Source organism: Mixophyes fleayi, chromosome 2 (assembly GCF_038048845.1).
Source record: "Mixophyes fleayi isolate aMixFle1 chromosome 2, aMixFle1.hap1, whole genome shotgun sequence".
Taxonomy (NCBI): domain Eukaryota; kingdom Metazoa; phylum Chordata; class Amphibia; order Anura; family Limnodynastidae; genus Mixophyes; species Mixophyes fleayi.
Window position 1 is genome coordinate 310905487 of NC_134403.1, and position 22222 is coordinate 310927708.

The 22222-nt window shown below is 37.6% G+C and overlaps 1 protein-coding gene across 2 annotated transcripts in view; it reads right to left on the reverse strand.

Moving 5' to 3' along the window:
• RPS6KA3 (ribosomal protein S6 kinase A3) overlaps window positions 1-22222 on the reverse strand; it is a 91493-nt gene that overhangs the window by 43773 nt on the left and 25498 nt on the right. Inside the window, exon 1 of one of the 2 annotated variants that reach the window (XM_075196554.1) lies at window positions 9424-9487. The exons of the other annotated variant lie outside the window; for it this stretch is intronic. Within the exon in view, the coding sequence (XP_075052655.1) occupies window positions 9424-9468 (45 nt within the window). The 5' untranslated portion in view covers window positions 9469-9487. Of the gene's footprint in view, window positions 1-9423; window positions 9488-22222 lie in introns of those variants that run through there. 2 annotated transcript variants of the gene reach the window in all.

A 22222-nucleotide genomic window follows, 5' to 3' on the forward strand; every position in this document is an offset into this window, starting at 1 on the left:
GACCAATCATGCATGAAGTCATTCTAATTATCTGAAAGCCACAAAGACCAATGTGAATGGCTTTTCCTAGTTAACAGAACCACGAGACACTATGATTATAGTTATATATTATGTAAAAATGAAGAACAAACAGTTTAAACTTTGCTGACCTCATACAAGCCATGATGATTGAGACATCGTGACTACAGATCATGTGGGTCTTGTGACTGCCACAGCACATCCTTCCTTGTACACTGAATCTTTGTGTGACATTGACTAGTCCAAAGCTACATTAACAGTTTTTACTCATTTACAACACAATAAGTTATTTTGTTGCTTTTTGTAAGATAATTCACACAAGTTTCTAATTGACTGCATTATAATTTAGCGCCATTTACCTTAATCCACATAGTTTTGAACTTTACACCAAGGTTAACAATTGGCTGTGATGCCACAATAGTTACTATTGAAGCTGAAAGCGTCTCAGTCTTTAAAGGGTAATGCCAGTCAAAAAGTATCCTCCTAGGTAGGTGAAGGACAGCTCCCTTACCCAATGATTGTCGCCTGAGCCACTGCAGACCAACCATTTCTGAGCCCCCAGTGTTCAATAGTGGAGCACCTGAGTAAATTTCAAGCACATTTTCAAGGTGCAAGTGCACCAAGTGCCACTAGTTGGACAGGTACTATGGTGATCCAATCAGGGGCCATTTTTAGTTGGCAACTCTCTGAATTTTACCTGTTAGAAATCCTCCTAGGCCTGCATGGCCCAGAAAATGTCAGTATGACATCTATTAGGCTAAGGAGAGACAAATTGGTAACTGTGTCTCAAGAAATAGAAAACAGTGCTGATATCAGGACAGACACGTGCTGTAGTAGAAGCAGGGAGAGGGCTAGAAAGTGCTTCTAGCTTTGTATTGTCACTGTCAAAATAATTAAAAATGCAAGTTAATAGAACTGTTAAAGTGCAGCATGGATCTGGAAAACCAGGAAAATCTTTAATAATGTTCAGAAAGGTTTAGTAACACTGGGCCAGTCGCCCACAGTTCCAAAGTACAGCCCTACTTAAACACAGTACAGCCACTGTATGGAATAGCTGTTATAAGGAAACTTTTCCAAAGACCTCAGTGCAAGAGTCATCATGTGAATCATGCAAAACAATACCAAGATAAGCAACAAAGAAAGAGCTGATGAAATAAACATTGAACTTTTGGCCACAAAAAGAGAAATTTGAAAAAACCAAACAAACAGGTGAAGACAATAAAAACATCAACTATTAGGCATACTGGTAGATCTATTAGGCTTTTGGGTTGTGTGGATCATATTGTAACCGTAGAAGGAAGAACAGATTCAACTAGATATCAACAAATCCTAGAAGATAATGTCCCAAAGTCACTGAAGATATTGAAGCTGTTAAGAGGTTGGATATTTTAACAAGACAACATTCCAAAATATATCAACATCAAAATGCAAAAGGCAGATTTATTGGATCTACATTATGCACTGTACTCTGTGGTAACTGCTATGTTTGTTACATATTCTTTTACTAAAAACTTAATAAAAACCTTTTGAGGAAAAAAAAAAAGCAAAAGGCAATGCCAAATCCTTAAGATGAAGGATTTGGCATTGCCTTCACAGTGGCCAAAATTGGTTACTAAAATTTTGTGAAGAGATCTCAAAACACTCAGTGCATTGGGGAAGATCTATTGCAAGCAAAGGTGGGGGAAAACAATCCTAAAGCAAAAATAGAAAAATACCACTGACAGGGAGCTCAAACATTTGCAGCCACCACATTCACTATTTTATTTTTCAATCTGAAGTTCAGCATATAAACGTAATTGTGCAGAAATAGGTCATGTATAAGTTTGTACCCTGCAGAGTTTGAGAAAACGTATTTGTACACAGATTTGGTGAAACATGCCATTTGACAGGAGTGACCAAGGAATTATATACAACTTTAGTGTTTTTGATCTCACTTGCACTCCAGCACAACTGAACATATTTAGTATATTCAGTACAATAATATACCTGTTTACACTTATAATGGCTCAGACACTTCCAAATAGTATGAAAAAAAATCACTCAGCGGTCACTAAGTTTGACATCCTAGTACTTTTACAGTAGAATTAGGTTAAATTATTAAATACTAATAGCATGAGCTTTTCTGCAACATAGTGCACAGAAAGGAATTTGGACATTTCCTATTTTTCTCCATCTGCATGGAGCTTCTGTTTATCCCATGCTCATATGGGTTTTCTCCAGACGCTTGTTTTCTCCCACAGTCCAAAACCATACAGGCAAGGTAATTTGTCTTCTTACTAAGTTAATCAATTTATTACAAATGTCTAGCGATGGCAGTATCTATCACTATTCACATTAAATTCAAAGACTCAAAAGTCTGAAATATAATAGATCCCATCTTCGCATCACAACTTGATACCAGAGTTTTAACAGGTTACAAAGGATTCTTACATTGTACAGATATGTATGTGTCAACACAGTCATCATTATACATTCTTCCTCATAAATGGGTGAGATACATATGTACTTAAAGATAATTTTAGTCCCAGCTGGGTGTGTGAATTAATGTGACACCGTATTCTACTGTGTAATCCATGACTGTACTGAGCAGTAGTGAGAATAATACACAGTGCAGTCTAAACACATTAAAGTCAGGTAACTAAATTATTAAAAACTAACTAGAAACACTCCCCTCTTCAATCGTCTTAACAAGGACCATGCAGACATTGTATTTTTGCAGGAGACCCATCTCTAAAAAGGACCACCATCCCTCGTTGTCCTCCAGGCGATTCAAGACTGTTTACTAGTCTCACCACACCTCTAAGCACCACAAAGACGCACTTCGTAACTCCGTTCTATTCACTGTCTCCAAGAGGGTCGCATTCTTATCCTTCAGGGAAATGTAGGCTCTCTCAATTACCTTGGAAAATACCTTCACACCTAATACAGGCCACTCCTCTTTCGTGAATTACAGACTCACTGCGATGGCAAGGTTTTACTTGGAGGAGACTTGAATATGGGTCCTTTTCCTGTCCATAGATTGTTCTAGCACGTCCTCCATAAGCGCTCACACTCCAGGCTCTAAACCACTGAAATGTGTGACCGAGGCCGGCCGGCCTATTTGATAGTTTGCTTGCTTTATAGCCCTCCATGAGAGACTACACTTTCTACTCATCTCCACGATTCTTACTCCCGGATTGACATGCTCCTCTCTGCTGCCCTTCACTCATGCCAATGCATTGCATTTGCCAATATTCACTCCAAGCCTTTGTCTGACCACTCTGCCACTGAGGCCACCTTCACTGGTCCTACTGGTGGTAGATCCTCCTGGAGGTTAAATTTAACACTCCTTAATATCCTCTGCATTTGGGATCTGATAAATGATAAACTGTCTGAATATTTAGAGACTAACACTACTAAAGATGGCCCTTACTCCACTAGTTGGGAAGCACACAAATCAGTGCTTTGTGGGGAGGTTATCAAATACGCTACTACCTGTAAGAGGCAACGGACGGAGCGCATCGATTTGCTTAACTATCAAATCCAATCATTGGAGACAACACAAACGCACTTATGCCAAACCCATGCTCTCCCAACTTAGTCAACTACGGGGACGAGCAGAGCAATCTCTTAGTTGAAAAGAAAGAAAAACAAAAAAGCCCTCACTGGTTGGGAGAAAGATTTTATTAGAAAGGCAACAAAGCAGATTCCCTACTAGCTAATAGTCTCAAGGCCAAAAGGACCTTGCAACTGATTAACGCAATACAGGACCCCAAGGGCTGTGTCTTGCGAACCTCAGTTCAAATAAAACCTTCTGTTCTTTATACAAGGTGCTCTATATTCTCCCACCACTGGGGAAAGCCGCCACACATCGCCTTGATACCACCACTTACCTTAAATCTCGCAATCTACCTTGTTAAACTTGACAAGGGCAGTGGTGTTGTGCGAGGACATCTCCATGGAGGAGGGGAAAATGACTCTGTTCCCAGAATACTATAAAGCTCCGGGACCTGATGGACTCCCTATATCCTACTATAAAACCTTCACCCCCAAACTAAGTGAACTCTTTAATTCTGTACTACACGGTGATAGCTTTCACACAGACTCTACCACCTCTACAATAATTGTCATACCTAACCTCACCATTACCACACCCTATGCTCCAATTTCGGACTGCATCTACTCTGTTGATCACAGAGGTAACATCTCAATCCAATACTGCTTCATAACTGCTCTCCCCCTGATCTACTGCTAGCACCTCAAGAGGAGGCCTGGGAATGCGACCTCAGGATCTCCCTGGACAGCGAGGAATGGTCTGTAATTCATACTTGAACAGCGAAGATGTCCATTAACACTGGCGTTCAAGAGAACTGCTGTAAGATCTACACATGTTGGTATATGATCCCGGAGAGGCTCTAACACATATCTTGTGATGTCTGACTGCTGCTGGCGGCTCTATGGGGGCTGAGGGGACTTTCCTTCATATGTGGTGGGACTGCCCAATAAATTGAGACTTTTGGAACCTCACCTTAGACATATTCCACCAGATGACTGGAGCATGGGACCGTAGAAAGACTGTCAGCCCTACTCTAACCAATTTCCTACCTCAAAAAAAAAAAACTACTGACCACCTGCTCACACACATCTATCAAGCAGCTAAAATACTCATTGCTAGGGCATGGAACCAACATGCCCCCCCACCCATCAACTGCATCTGATATGTCTCCTCCTCCATGGAGTACAACACTGCCCTTTTAAATGACACTCTACCCAAATACCAACTGGCATGGACCCCCTGGTTCTGCTCCGACCAGACCCCAGTACCAGATCAAGACTTATCTGTTCAACCATTCTCTAATGACATGCTGGATAAACACACATAATAATAATAATAATAATAATAATAATAATAATAATGTTGGAAGAACACAGTAGGCAAAACGAAATAGTAAAGAGATGGGTTAATTTAATACATAAGACATTAATTTATATAAAAAATTATGTAAAACACATACGTTTACTTAGGGTGTAGTGACGTTGTGTGTGGTACATGACCCATTTTCATTAACCATATAGGACACAGAAGGTAAAAATAAAGATAGGGTTTTAATTGAGACTATAATTTATTGTGAACCAGAACCACAAAAGAAAAAAGGTAGTAGTGAGACAATTTGGAAGTATTTACCAGAACCAGTAAAATATATATATTGCATAGTGCCCAGTCTCCCTTATGCCCCTTTTATCCAATAGACAGTGCTAAGGCGCTACAGTGTATGTTGCCGCTAATTAAACATTAGCATAGGGAATTGCAGTTCCTGTCATTAGGTAGGGACTAATGTGAATGATAAAAATCCTCTGCACAGCGCTGCATAATACGGGGGTGCTATATATGTGGTATTAAATACAAGCATTAACATTACCATTCTTGTTAATTATACCGATAACATGGCTGACGTGCGGCGCAGCAGTCGTGCAGGATTCTGCGGTGAATCCTCCACAGACACTGTCTTTTCTATATTGCTCTGTGACAAACGTTCATTAAAAAAAAGCAAACAATATACACAAAAAACGTAAATAGAATATATGAAAAACATTCTATATATATATATATATATATATATATATATATATATATATATATATATATATATATATATATATACACATACATATACATACATATATATATATATATACATACACACACACACACATACACACATATATACATACACACACACACACATACACACATATATACATACACACATATATACATACACATATATACATACACACATATATACATACACACATATATACATACACACATATATACATACACACATATATATATATATATATATATATATATATATATATATATATATACACACACACACATATATATACATATACACACACACACACATACATATATATTTAAACAATCATGACACCTTAAATATGGGTTTCCTTGTATTTGAATATTAACAGAAAATAAAGTGCTGTTTTTGATTGATCTGGACATTACTGGCTATGTGCCTGCAGCACTAATCAATAAGTCATTACTGGCAGTGGGAGGAGTTCTAGTAGCTAAAACCAACTCCATCAGATAAAGTGTACAGTACAGGAAGACGACGATATCTGTTCACCTAGGACACATAAAAGGCTGTTCAAAACTATTTTACTACATATAAAAATCTGTAAAACAGTCAACATTACCAGGAACTACTTTACTGCACACACACCATGGCCTCCCAGGGCGTACTCCTCTTATTTACTTATTTTCACTAGATTTGATCATTTCAGGCCAGTTTTATGCAACTGGGAATGTTGCCATTCCACTCATGGTCCTATGGAGAAGTGTGCTTCAAACTAGCACTTTCCATCTTTAACACTGCACCAGTTTTGCCAGAAAGAATGTATTTTTCTGCCTATACCAGCAAATATCCTACATACTTATTCAGACAAACAGGGCTTTGCTTTGGTACTTTGACAGAGAAAATTTGCCTGTAATACCCCATTCATACTGCACCAACAACCCGGGTTTTTGCAGGGGCACGCTGAAAAACCCGGGTCTTGGTGCAGTATGAATAGTCCAACCCCAAAATCCCGGGTCTAAAATCCCGGGATTTTGCGAGGGGTAATTCCCGGGTCTCACCATTCATACTGTAAAAAAAAATGTCAATGTAAAAAAAAAATGTCAATGTAAAAAAAAAAATGATTTTAATTAATAAAAAATACATAACAAATGTTTACTTTACTTATTTTCAGCCAGCGGTGTCTCCGGTGCGTTGCCGGCTGTCAGGGGGACCTCTGGGTACTAAAATTACGTAATTTCTGAAATGACGTCATTTTAGTACCCAGAGGTCCCCCTGACAGCCGACAACGCACCGGAGACACCGCTGGCTGAAAATAAGTAAAGTAAACATTTGTTATGTATTTTTTATTAATTAAAATCATTTTTTACACTTTTTTTTTGTAAAACCCGGGTCGGGCAGGTGCAGTATGAACCCGCCCGACCCGGGAATCTTCTTATCTATACTGCCCTGTGCCCCGGCAATATCCCGGGTTAACAACCCGGGATATTGCCGGGGCGGCAGTATGAAAGTGGTATCACTGAGGTAGGCATTAAGGGGGAACACACTTTTCAGTGTCTCTTTATTTTGGTAAATTTGTTTAAATGCAGTCCTGGGATTATTCCATTATAATTTTAGTCAATTTTACAGTCTTTAACATTTATAAGGATACCAAACATGTGCATTCTGTCTGTAGTTTACCTTATTCAAGTGGCCCATAATAAAACCAATTATGGCAAAGGGTTAGCAGGTTTTCTACACTTCCGCAACCTTTACTTCATTTCTCTGGTCAGAAAATGAGTACTATTAGCTTGTGTGTACTTTCATCTTTAGACCAAACTAACAGGCACAATTATCCATGAAATGATGCAAACAGGAAAGACAGAGCACGGACAATTTGGCCACCTACATGTGTGGCCAAATGGGATATTGATTGGCCTGTGTGTCTGGCTGCCATTAGTTACGGTAGTTGTCTTTAAGTTAACTTTTCATGTAGGAATCATAGAGGTAAAATACAGTGTCCAATCTTACTCTGACTGACTGTGTATCTGTAAAAATTAAATACAGTACTTCATATAATATATATATATATATATATATATATATATATATATATATATATACACACCTTACAGTTAATAAAAGGCTACTAATATAGTTCTAAAAATAGAATTACATAGTAAATCAGATTTCAATTATTTGAATCTGTATTTGACGCTCATCTGTACGGTTTTTTATGGGAAATGCAACCCAAGCTTCTGTGCAGTGGTCCTCACACACACATCACTAAACTGCAAACTTAGCTAGTGGAGGGCTCCTCCAAACTGGATATAGGGCTGAAAAATGTAGTCCAGGCAGCTGCTTTCTGTATGTTATTGTGCAGAAGTGCCTGTATGGTATCGTGGCAATTACCAAACACTTCATCAGCATGTTATTTATATAGCGCCACTAACTCTGCAGCGCTGTACAGAGAACTCTTTCACATCAGTCCCTGCCACATTGGAGCTTACAATCTAAATTCCCTAACATACACACAGACAGAGTAGGGTCAATTTAATAGCTGCCAATTAACCTACCAGTATGTTTTTGGTGTAGGGGAGGAAACTGGAGCACCCGGAGGAAACCCATGCAAACATGGGGAGAACATACAAACTCCACACAGATAAGGCCATGGTCGGGAATCGAACTCATGACCCCAGTGCTGAGATTATTCCATTCATAATATCTGTGCTACTGCAATAAGACAAATACACAACAGAATACTACTTAAATGGAAAGTAGTAGCAGTCATTCCATCTGTTTAATGGTCACCTATTTGTTCGTCTTACCAGCCACCTTTTTTTACTGCTTGTGGAGACATAGATCCAGTGTAATATAACCCAAGAAACCTTATCAGCACAGCTCAGTTATTAAACCATGCCATACATCTGCCAGAAATGTTACAGCAACTGAAGAGCGAGACACACACATATATATAACAGGTCCTCCTCTCCTCAGCTTTTGTCGTCATGTTGGTATGTTTAACCAATTTGCAACTTGCTTTGTTGGGTATAACAAGACGTATCATTTATGAAATTACTTATGTTGACTTATATCAGCAAAAATAAAATTGAATTAATTTTTTTTTTTTTTTTTTTTTAATAGTGTGTGGTATTTATGAAAATAATTACAAGTCTAAGAAACCTCCATTAAAATATTCCTGGCACCTTCACAAAAACAAGTAGTTTTAGTATTTTAATAGATGTGGCCCATGTGAGCCTTTACCACATACAAGTATAAAATAGTCACATTAGTACTTTAGAGAGTACTTAGCAAAACGTCCTAATTACTAAAGTACTGTATAACAGTACGTCAGACAAACACACCAAAAACTTGGCAGTTTACTACAAAAACAAACACCCCATACACACAAGGAAAGTATTTCCTTTAAATGTTAATATTTAAATACTACCATATAATTTGACAAAAAATATACCTAAAATTTGCTTTATATTTATTCTGAACAGCTGATTTGTGAACATAAACCATCACTGCAGGCAAACACTGTCCGTGTGGTTATAAGACAGCAGTTCAAAGAAAAACTAACAGACAATACACACAAGTAAATGAAATATCAAGTTAATACAAGAGTTTCTCACAATGTAGTATGTAAAATTTACAGGTTTAATGTATAATAAATTTATACTACATATTGCTGAGCCTTAGCATTTCAAGCAGATAATGAATTTCAGACATGTAGAACAAGCACAAACAGGTTTGCATATGACAGCCAATTTACACTACCCACACTTTTGTCCTCATATAATGTAGGGGGATTTAGGACAACACATGTATAGGATCTTACCCGAAAAGAACGTATCCGCAGACCCCAGAACCTTAACATGGCCATAAAACCATAATGTTAGGACTTTGCTGCACAGACATCTGACAAGTTAAAGAGGAAGGCCAAACCCCTGAAGTTCTTGCTGCTACCAGCTGTTCCGGCAATTAGAAAATTTCCTGTGAGAGGAGAGTCAGAGATTGCTAGCAAAGGAGTCCTGATCCTTTTCCTCTGACAAAGAGAAAAAAAAACCTCAGCACACAACAAAACTGAAAGATTGCAGGACATGAGATCCAAGCAGGAAGCGTGAATCTTACAATGGCTGACAGCAATATTCTCCCACAGATGCTTTCTTTGTGGTTTTCTGGGAGACGTAAGGCAGCACACTGTAACGCAAGGTTGATGTTAAACAAATAAGACTGCTAGTTCTGAATCACTGTAAAAATAAAGCCACTGCAATGAGCGTTATGTTACTTTATCACAGGAGGGAAACCAAAGATAAACTTCCTATTTAGTTTGTCTCTTAACAATATATTCAATGCTTTTCTGTCCAATAGTCTTTCCTCAGTTGTCTTCAGGAGATATGTAAGCACTGCTCATATCTTCTGCTGGGTGCGGTGTGATGCACATGGGTCAAACCTCACCCTCTATGCGTTTTTCCAGGCATATTATAATCCGAACACTGTTCTTACTGAAAAAAATCCTAACAAAAGAAATGCTAATATATTGTATACAAGCCTGATCATTAATACATACTATTTTTATCTGTTGGAGAATCACTAGAAGACAGGAAATTTCTTTTAGACAAGTTAAGTGAATGGAGAAAGAATAAAACCAAAGTGCATAAGTGTAGGTTTGGATTACAACCAAAATATGCAAGACAGAGTACTACTGGCACAGCATTGCCTGTGGGCGATCACACAATGTAAGTATGGGATATTTATACCCCAAGTACAAGGAAGTGGAGAAGTAGTGTACATTATAACAACATTTTTGCCAAAACATTGAAGGTTGCACCTTGCATAGATAGATTATAGAGGCATTATATATAAATGTATAGCAGCTTGAAGAAATGCAAGAAAAAATGAACAGCATGCATCATAAAATAAACCAGTGATTTACGTATAAAAAAATAAATGAAAAAAAAAAACAAACAAAAAACTAAATAGAAAGCGTTTTATTAATTTTGTGGAAATTTCGGTTTTATATTGTGATACAAATGTGCATGGAATGGACACGATTGAAAATGTTTGGAAAAATAAAGTGCTTTTTTGTTACAAAAATCACTGAGGCAGGTTAAAAGATGATGCTGGGTAATTTCCATATTTCTTGAGTTTGTTCCTTCAGGCTGTCATAAATTATTTATAATTGTACCGTTTTCAAAGTGTCATGTGACTATGATGGCAACCACAGTCATATGGCACAGGATGTAGTGAGTAGAGAGGCTTTGGAACACCCCTTTGAGTTCTGTCTGCATTATAAAATCCATCACCTCTGCTTTTACATGACATTCTGATAGTCTGAGTCTGACTGGCAGCAATACTGATCTGCCCTCCAAAGAGATTTTGAAAAGGAGATGGTGAATTGTAAGAGAACAGATAAGAAAAAGGAGATTGATGCTTAAAATGTATTTAATGCGCTATTTAAAGAAAACAAAAGGAAGTATTGCCAATAGCAACCAGATTCTACATATTCTCCAGAATGTACTAGATACATGATAACCAGAATCGGATTAGTTTTTATAACAAACATGTCAAGTTTACCTTATTGGGTTGTTTGTTGCATTTACCCTGTAGACAGAGATGCAGAGGTGGAGAGAGAAATATAAAGAGGCGCTTCCACTTTTTAAACAACTTTCAATGCACTTTCACTGATATGAATCCAAGTTTTCAAAAGTGATTATATTCATCAGACATGGAACATGAATCATTCAAAGAACAAAACACTGCATGTTAAATACGTGTAAAAACACATAAGTAATTTGGTAAAAAAACAAAACATTTTGATTTTCACAACGGTATACATGCATTTAGCTTGTGTTAAAACATAATTATTAATATTTTTCTTTTAAACTACGCTCCAGACTGGCTCCATTAAACACAAAAACGGTCAGCACCAGCTACTTTTCACAAAGAACTCCCATTAAAAAAAAAAAATTGTTTTTGTTTTTTTTAACATATGAAGTCACTAGTGTTAATTAGTTCAAACACAACTCTTAGTTTGCAATGAGGGCCTTTCATAGATGACTGTATAAGCCCCCAAAAGATCGATTTTTCACATTTAACCCCTAGAAAAAAAAAGCTAAAAACTTTTCCTTCAAACACTATGTAATATTATATAAATTTGGGTTTCCACTGCCAACCATGAAGCCAAGAGCAATAGAAAATGGTAGTAAATCCTTCCAAGCTTACTATCCACACAAAAAACTCAACATGTGAATATTATTCTCTGTAGAGACAGCCGTGACAACTCAAAATTTGAAACAGGAAGCAAAGGGATATATTTATACACATTACAAGATGCAGGATATATAGGTTTCCGCAAAAATTAAACACTACTTGATGTGCTCACTTAAAGGGAAGAACAGGCAATATATAGCACTTGATGCCAAATCAGCAATATGGAAACACATCTATTTCTAGCTTCATCTTAATAATACAAGCTCTAGTTTGCTGAACATTTAATTGCCCAGTATTGATTTGTGTAGCTGCAGTAAGCAATATGCATTAGCCACCAATCATCAACTTTAAGGAGCTCTAAATATCTACATTATGAAGCAGGAAGACACTATAAACAATATCTGTACAGTGTATGTCTAGCATAGAAGGTGATTTAATTGGTGACATTCCTGAAAACGGATAGAAAAAGGAAAAAGAACTGAGACGATAGTAAGCATACATTAGCTTTTATTTTCTAACATACATTAGAAAAAATAGTTACAATCACATTTTGCCATTACACCAGCTTTAGAAATGATTCCAAATACCTTTTAGTTGTCATTAATACATGTGATTGAATTTCTATGTGTCAAAACATGGGAATATTTTTTATCTTATGCAGACTTTGTTTTTAAAGAGATAGTCTCCAAAATTCTGTATAATTTATATGTAAATGCATTTAAGGAGGGCACACTTTGTTGGATCTGTAGCTCTCCTCTCTGACTCAATGGGGGAATTTCAATTATACTCGATGAGCCATGGAGTGCCTCCAGAGTGGCCGCAAAAACACTCTGCGGAGATGTAACATCGTGGATATTTTTTTCACATCCCACAGAGATGCGCAGGAAAATCTGTGATGTTCAGATACTATGGTACCCAGAAATGAGCATGCCATTTCTCACTGTGCTGCCATTGCTGTAGTACTAAAAACCCCACAGTACCAAGTAAATGGAAGGAGCCGAGCATAAGACATTGGAGGCAAAAAAGGTGAACTTTCCATTTAATCAAAGAGCTTATATTCCAACTATAAGCCCTATATTTTAAAACACACATAAATATAGACCCTTATATGTGGGAAAGCACAAGTTTTATGCCGTGCTTCAGAACTTACTTTACCCATTCTCTGGGACACACTCGGTAGACCATGGGAATGGTGTTGTGGGAGGTTTATTAGGTCATAAAATAAAAAAAACCACAAAAAAGTATAAAAGTAAAAAACAAAACAAAAAAAAAAAAAAAAAGTATATTATGCTGCACTTATCTCTAGCTATATAAATCTAGTTTGACCATAAACATCTATTAATGAGGGGAGAGTCTGGTGGATGGCACTGAACAAGAGACAGGTGTAACTAATTGGGAGCAGGTTTGATGAAGAATACTTCACTTGAGGTTTCTTTAAAGTTAGCAATATTTTTTTTTAAAACACATACAATTAGGGGTAGATTCAGTTGTAAAACAAATCTGCGAAATGTGGACTAAATAACAAAATATATATGCTATTCCTGCTGATGAAGTTCTTGATAGAACGAAACGCGTTGAGGACCTTATCACTTACACTGGAGATTACTGCTGCACCCTCGGAATTAGATCTATAGATCATCCTGCACTGAGCTTTTGTATGGAGCCTACTGAGGGACATCTATTGCTACCAGGGGACTTTACAGAAAAGTTATCTGACCTGTATTTTACAGATAAGCTCTTATATTTTTTATATATATATATTGTGAGTTTGCATTTTAATATTTTATCTGCTGATTAAATTGTTTACATAAAATACTACACCATATGGCCTTCTCATATAATTTCTCCTAAATAATGAGCGGATGAGAATGGTGTTGCAGTTGTGATATTAGAACATACTATATTTATTATCGCTGTCCCACGGCCGAAGGAGACCTGGTTAAATATACTACGGGGTGATCAAGGAGCCCACATACAGATAAGCGATTATTTTATTTATATTTGGTACGCACGCCATCTTATTACCTCACTACAGGCTGTTATATTGATATGTGTTGGCTTGTCTATGAATAATCTACAGCCATCCCACACATTGGTCTTACGTATATATACGGTTTATTGAAGTTGATACCAACTAAACTACATACCCTCTGGACTGTTCTGAAATTACTGTAATATATTAACTGCATATTATATACACCTGAAGGCGCCGTCCTATATCTGCTTTATTTGTTTCGGACTAACCATCCGTTTTTGAAGACTGGCAGCCACACACATTTGTTGAGGTGTTTTTACATTGCATGTTTTTGAAAGTATCCATACATCGGGTTAAGCGCCATCTAGATATCTTGTTCATATATATACACACATATATATATATATATATATATATATATATATATATATATATATATACACATATATATATATACACACACACACTTCGCGGATTTGTTTTACAACTGAATCTCGATATCCCTCATTTTTGCTTGCATCAAAAAAGAGCATTGATTTTTCCCGTAATGATGGCCGCAACGTTCTGAGGAACATTGTGGCCAAGTGAATCTGCCTCAAAAGGTAAATTTTTTAACTATGAATGAAGGACTTTTTTAGTTGTTGCCTACATTAAAAATGGGACTTTCCAGGCTCCATGCAGAGTCTGTATTAATTTGTTTCAAAAGCAACGGTAAAAAGTCCTCCAGCAAAGGGAGGCAAAAGAGGAACACTGTTTCTTGAAGACGGATTGGAACATAATTATAAAAACAAAAACAAAACATAACACAAGATTTAAACTTCCAGAAAAAGCCAATCATTTAGAACATAATACCTGTTGGCATTACTTAAAACAAGTATTTCAAGTTTAGTTAATAAAAAAAAAATCTCGACTATCCAAAGGCTGCAGTCCAAATTCTCTGAAAATGTTTAATGACCGCAAAGTGTTTCCTCTCTGCACACTTCAAAACATTACAGATATTACACAAAGGCTGTGACCAAACTTGTCCCAGCAGGTTTAGTGTGCCAGTGAACATGTTAAACCAACTACAGCTACATTACTATGAAAGCAACAGGATGTGCGTTTACAGAGATTTACATTTTTTAAAATCTGCAATTTAAGAGTTCTACAGTACAATGCAAAATATCTGCTTCTGTGTCGGAATGGGTGATGTACTAATATAGTAACAGTGGTAATAAAAAATTCTGGTAAGGCGTCAAGGCTTTTTTTTATTATTATTACTGCCGTATTACTGAACTATGCAAACATTTTTTTTAGCATTGAGAAGAGGGTGGTGCGAGATAAATCTGCAGGGGAGAGAAAAGGGTGGAAGCTGTAAGGTACAGAATGTGGGATGAAACCACAAATGTTTGTATAATCTTAACCAGGGCAAAGAGGGGGATGAGCAGTGGGTACTGCATGGGAAAGAAGGGAAAGCTACAGGGAACAGAAGGGGGCTGATAGTCATATGTTACCATAGGAGCCAGCTCTGTGGGTGCTTGAGTAACCCAAATATTTGTGCTGCTACTATCCATGCCTATGCATTGCATTTTTAGAGTCATAAGGGGTAGGGTGGGGTTGAGGTTAGTTATTACCTGAGAATCCAATAGTTTTTAAAATCTTGGCTCCTATGTACGCTACTATAATATAAAACTAGTGTGCAATACAAACACAGCAAGGTTTAATCCGCAACAGTGTGTTGGGCAGCACGGTGGCTAAGTGGTTAGCACTTCTGCCTTACAGCACTGGGGTAATGAGATCAATTACCTACCATTGCCTTATCTGTGTCGAGTTTGTGTGTTCTCCCCGTTTCTGCGTGGGTTTCCTTCGGGTGCTCCAGTTTCCTCCCATACTCCAAAAACATACTGGTAGGTTAATTGACTGCTATCAAAATTGACCCGTGTGTGTGTGTGTGTGTGTGTGTGTGTGTGTGTGTATGTATGTGTGTATGTATGTATGTATGTATGTTAGGGAATTTAGGCTGTAAGCTCCAATGGGGCAGGGACTGATGTGAATGAGTTCTCTGTACAGCGCTGCGAAATCACTGGCGCTATATAAATGGTGATGATGAATGTTTTGTCCAGGTAGTGACATACTTCAGGGTTGTGGACTGAAGGTGGCCACACACTCTCTGGGACATTGGTATGCACTGCTTCACATTGCTGTGGATTATACCTCACTAGTTTTTGAAGACCTGGAATATGTATTTGTGTATTTTAGTGTTTATTTTCTACTAATTAGATTTTACATTTCTTAATATCATTATAGTGGGAATATGTTTACTATTACTCAAAACTACCCGTCATTTGCATATTAAAGAGACAAAGCTGAAAAATACCCCTGCAAACATTAATGGGTAAATATACACATTGTTTGCCAACTTGTAGCACATGACCCAAAGAGCATCTCAAATGAGCACTTCAACAAAATTAAGTTTACTTAAAAATAATTTAATGCAACATGAAAAATAAATGTACACAGTGTAAATAAGTTGGTCGTAGCTATAGTTTGAACTGCCTTTTAGGCCAAAACAGCCAGGAACAGGCAAACCGTTCCAGTCATGATCGCAATCAGTGTGATCAGCTTTACAGGACTGGCAGAAAATTGGCCCAAGCATGCAGTTGTCGACTAACCACACTACTAACACTACAATGTGATCTGCAATCTGCATTGCAGCAAACTACTAGGAGTGGTTCATTTATCACCAGCTATGAAAACTATTCAGCGCATAGAAAAATAGCAGGTCAGAGGTCAGTGGCACTTCAAACCCACTTCCAACAAACTAGTTCAGGTTCAATTAAATGTAGAATCTACATTTTCAATCTTGGAATGACCATACGGGTATCAATACTTTAACTCCACAAATTCAGCAAGCATCATGCGTTAAAGCATACATTTGCACATAGTGGAGACAGGTGTTTTGTAAACGGAGCCAACAGCCATGAGACTGCAGCAAAGCAATTCAATAGGAATTCCGTGCCTCATACCTCAATAATGTCACCAGTTGTTAGTGGATTGAGGAACTGAACTTGTTTTAGGCCTAAGAAATGACTGTCTTTACAATATAAATGTTAAAATAGTAAAACTATGTTATAGGTTTTGTTAAATTACCCAGATAACACATTTCTAATTACTAATTGGCAGCAAAATTTCAAAAACATTTTATGGGCAATTGTTAAAAGCATGAAAACGGAAAACAGAGGTAGAAGGACTTAAAACAGTCATGTTAAACTTGGTGTGTAGCCAGGACAAGCCCACAAGACAGGATATATGAACTTCCGCTAAAACATGACCTGTAAAACCCTTTTTTCTATTTAGCTCTGGCTGATGAAAATTAGTATAGATCACTATGTAAAATAAGTTTGATACATCTGTCTACACCAAAAATAATTGCTATTCAATTTCTATTTTACTTTGCTCTAACAAAAAAAATACATCCAGTAAAAGTAATAGCAACAGTTGCTCACAGATATTCATTTTAAATAATTTCAGATAACTTTGGGACATACATTTAACAATTTCCATAGTTGGAACATATAACATGTTTTCTATATGCTGTGCTAAGTAATAATAATTGAAATAAGCAAGCAAAAAACAAAAAACCACAGACCTGGGGACCTTGCTGGTAAACTGCTGTTATAGGAAGACCATATTATTCTCCGACTACATGACTAAAGGACTAAGAGCAAGGCTCATACTACTTTCTCTATTATGAATGTCCGGACACAGGTATCTGCTCCATCTAATGCAGTGATGGGCAACCTGAAACACTTTGGTGGCCTCATGGTGCGGCCATCTAACCTTCAAAAGGGGTCACACCCTGTCTTTAATCTCAGTAATAAGTTAAAACAATATATTCAATGAAACGGTCACCTATCTATAATAAGACATCAGCATGCCACAGTTACAAGCTATAACAAGCCTGACAATAAAGCAGGAAGGAGTTGAAGGCCACAGCTGAAGGTTCAGAGGGCCACATGATCTAAGGCGTTTAAAGCAGAGATTTGTCACAATTTACTAAACAAGAATTGTGCCATTTAAAACGCCATTTTCCACATTAAAAAATAAAAACACTGACATTTACAAAAACAAGTGCCAAGTAAGAAGAAAAGCAACCAGATTTCAATAGTAATTTGTATAATGCAATTTAGATAAATAAGGCAGGTGTCTAATTGCCATATTTTTACATGAGCTTTATCTTTTCCACTGAACCAGTTTTCATAGAATGTACTCCATTTTAGTTAGCCGAGAAGTAGTTTTTGGTCCAAACACCCAACCAGTGAGACTATTCCCGTGTAAAAACAAAACCAGAACAAAAATTAGAGGTAGGTTAAATTAAGACACATTAAAGGGTATTAAATCACTATTTTTCTTTAAAGATAAACTAGAGCAGAAGTACAGAACCACAGTGAAACATACAAGCAAAACGGATGTTTTTTTAAGTTACAAAATGACTGACATGTTTGTGTGTTTTTCTCAACAACTTTTCCAAATCAGTGTGTGTACAATCTGTCTGGGATAAATATATTCACATAAAAACACAATATTTACAACACTGGATCAAACATATCCCACAGTTTTGTAAACAAGTGCCAGAGAAACTGAAATAGTAAGACACTTAACTTATTACACTGAGTAAGGAACTACTTACTACATTTTCAGTAAAGAAAAAGTAATGTAGTTAATTTAAAAAGGCAAAGCAGCAGATGTGACGTTACCAACACTAACTGGCTGATCACCTGAGTAATGGTGTAAATTAAGACCAGCAGAAGGACAGACATCACCAAATCTAAAAAATAGCTTAGCCTTAACTGGGTTAGGGGGAATCATGTATGATTAAGGAGGGGTTGTCCAAAGTTCATAACCTCCATCAGGTGTCCATACATATTGGAGACATAATTCACAAACCTCCTCCCATCATTAGAAGCAAAGCTTTGCACTCCTGCAGACTCACCATCTTGGCCCCCAATCTATGCACTTCCCACAAAGAGAAGAGAGTAACATTCAAGCAAAAACAGCTGAAGGATGTCACAAAACAGCATAGGCACTGTAAGCACACAATTTTGCCTTTTCTTGCATTTTTTTAATGCTTAGTGAGTGACAGCAAGGCGGATGCAACATACATCCCTACTTACAGAACTAAACAAGAACTCTGGTTAGAACCATTATTGTAGCAATTAAACCTCCTGTGACAAATCCATGGGTACCCCCTGTAGTTCCACAGTAACTACCCCTAGCTGGTATCAATAAGTTCACAGTTCATTCTCCATTTTCAAGCAGCACTCCACCCTGATACTTGGAGGAAGGATAATACTTTACCAAAAAGCACACTTTTAATAATCCTTATTTAAAATGGTGAAATAAACTGAACATTGTTCTCAATGAGACAAGTCTAGAAACTGGTTTTCTATATAGTGTGATTGAGCAATGAAAACCATAAAACTATCAGGAATACTTACAGGAGTACAAAGATCAGCTGTTAATTCTAAACTAGTGTTATCCAAGTTTTTAACATAGTAGCTATACATATTATAAAACACAAGTTTGCCATATAGATCCTATAGAAAAAGATCCACGCAGTCCATATTTTCAGTGTTCACGAACAAAAAATGTGTTTTATAAGATTAAGGGTTTTCTCAACCTTATGTTGTGTACCCTCCAATAACTGCAAATGATAATCAAATACCACCACCTTTATTTATCAGTTTCTCCCTTAAAGTGTGCACATCTGATTTAGGGATCCCTGCATGTATATAAATGTTTTCAAAGTAAACTTATTTAAATCTTTAAAAGAACCCTTACTTTGTTTTAAATAGGTTTTACTTATTATTTATATATTAAACTGTTATTTTGATTTATTTAGATGGTTAAAATACCCCTTCAATCTTGTGTTGTACATCACATTATTTCAGACATTTTGCCCAGAGAGCACCACATGACAATTAATGTTCATGTGTAATATGTGTTGCCCATAGACGTCTTATTTTCTCAGCCTCTGCTTTGAAAGGGAAGTAGGTGTAATTGTAGGACCATGGATAAACTCCACTGGTTTACAGCACAGGATTTTCCGAAGATAGCGTAATATACTACTGTTTTATGCCTTCCTTGAAAGGTTTCAACTATACTTATTGGGCCTCCTTTATACACTAAATATAGCTAGTGGAAAAAGGAGAGGCTCATTCTGAACACATCAGTGTTCTCCCCGGAAAATTTTAACAACTGGGTGGCATTAAGAAGCAGCCAGACGGGAGCAGTTGTAATTCTTTGCAATAATAATGAAAAATGTTGGAGGTTATTGCCCACACCTTCCAGAACTGGCAGACTGGTGCTCAATGGTGAAACACACTACTGGCTGTAGTACTCACATAGTGCCCGTTATAATAGGAGAAACAGTAGTTTATTCTATTATAATAGGACTCTGTTGGGCTCCAATAGTCGGGTTGCAAATAAAAACAATGGGTGGAGCACCTGGGAAAAAAGTGCTGGGGAGAACACTGCACATGCAGTCATTACCTAGCTTACTAGCTCCTAATCTTCATGTTGGGAGATATGTTAAAGTGGTCCAATCACATGAATACATCAGATGCAGTCATTTTCCGGGATGTACTAATATTAACCCAAACGATTCATTATGAACTATTTCATGTAACTGAATTATTCTTGTGACACGTTTAGTCTCAAGTTGTACACAAAGTATGATCAAAAACTCTGGTTGGAAATGACTAATCTAAAGCTGATCTCACATTAGGATTTTTAAATCCAGTCTGCAAAGATTGACCTTAAATAGGTTTCATTATGATGCCATGTGCAGGAAAAAGAATGGCAGTAAATTACTAGAATACTCATCAAAAATCTGGGAGCAGATCTGGTGGAGCGATATATTAGGTTGTGTGATGATTATTATTATTAATTTTTATTTATAGGGCGCCACTAGGTGTCCGTAGCGCCGTACAGGGACAAACGAGATTACAATACGAGGTGAGACAGCACAGTACAGTAAACAATAATCACAGTAACTCAAGAGCTCAAAGCACCGCTAGAGGGGCGGAGGAGGGGAAGGTCCGCCAACGACGGAGTCCAAGAGGGAAGGCACGGATGACAGGGAGACCCCTAGAGGGGAGAGGAGGGAGCGAGAGGGGACGCGGGAAAGAGGGTCCTCAAGGAGGAGGGCTAAGTAGCTGGAGAGCAGAGTTAACAGTGGTGAAAACAGGAGGAGAGAATACCCTGCTCAAAGGAGCGTACAATCTAAGGGGTGGGGTAGACAGACAGAGAGACACGGGGGAGAGATGGAGGAACGGAGGATAAGGATAAGGGGGGAGGAAGAGGCAGAAGAAAAGGTAGGAAGTTAAGTGGGAGACTGGAAGGCTTTAAGAAAAAGGTGGGTTTTTAAAGCCCGTTTGAAACTGGCTAGATTAGGGGAAGTTCTGAGGGAGGGAGCTTGTTCCAGTGGAGGGGGGCAGCACGAGCGAAGTCTTGGATAAGCGCGTGGGAGGAGGTGATCAGGGGGGAAGAGAGGCGACGGTCATTGGCAGAACGGAGAGGGTGGAGATGTAGGGTGCAGTGGAGTTGGCGAGGGCCTTGTATGTAAGAGTGAGGAGCTTGAACAGGATTCTGTAGGGGAAGGGGAGCCTGTGAAGGGATTGGTAGAGGGGGGAGACAGAAGATGATCCTTCGATTTGAGGATAGTATACCATTTTCCTAGCTGAATGTGCAGCAGAATTGGATCTCCACTTGCATTGGACAGATGTCTTAAAAAAAAGTAAAATTGCAGCATGAACAGACAGTTTTATTTCCAACGTTCGTCATGTTTCCAGTTTTTAAAATAGAACTTTTCACTAAACCTGAATTTGTTTCCAGAGCATACCAACTTGCTAAGCAGATGATGTTGAGGCTAAGCATTATTTTTTTTCGTTTAAGAATACTATGTCAAAGCAAAACCTGGGACTTGCCTGGAAACTTCACAATTTCTTCCATTGCTGCAAGAGAAACTAGATGTGTCTATGTGAATGTCTTTCCGTGCCTCTTCTGTTTAGAATTCCAAATCTCAAAGATTACAGCAAATGTTGGCAAAATGCCCGGCACTGGAACATTCCCCAGGACATTTTTTGCTGAATGCAAAGCCCAACATCGCTGCTTAAGGTACTACAGGTGATAACAGAAAGAAAAAAAAGCAAAATCCTTATAGACTTCATTCAATTAAGCAAATGCTAATATTTTACCTAATGGCTTAGGACACTTCTAAATATGCAAGTGCATTATATTGTTCAATAGAAGATAATGACTATTCACCAGAAAAATGGACACCTAAAATCTAGAGTCCATTACTAATGGCTTATAATACTGCATGTTTCTCACACATCATCATTTATTTATATAGCGCCAACATATTCCGTAGCGCAACATGTACAACAGTCTGGTTTTTAAGATGTAA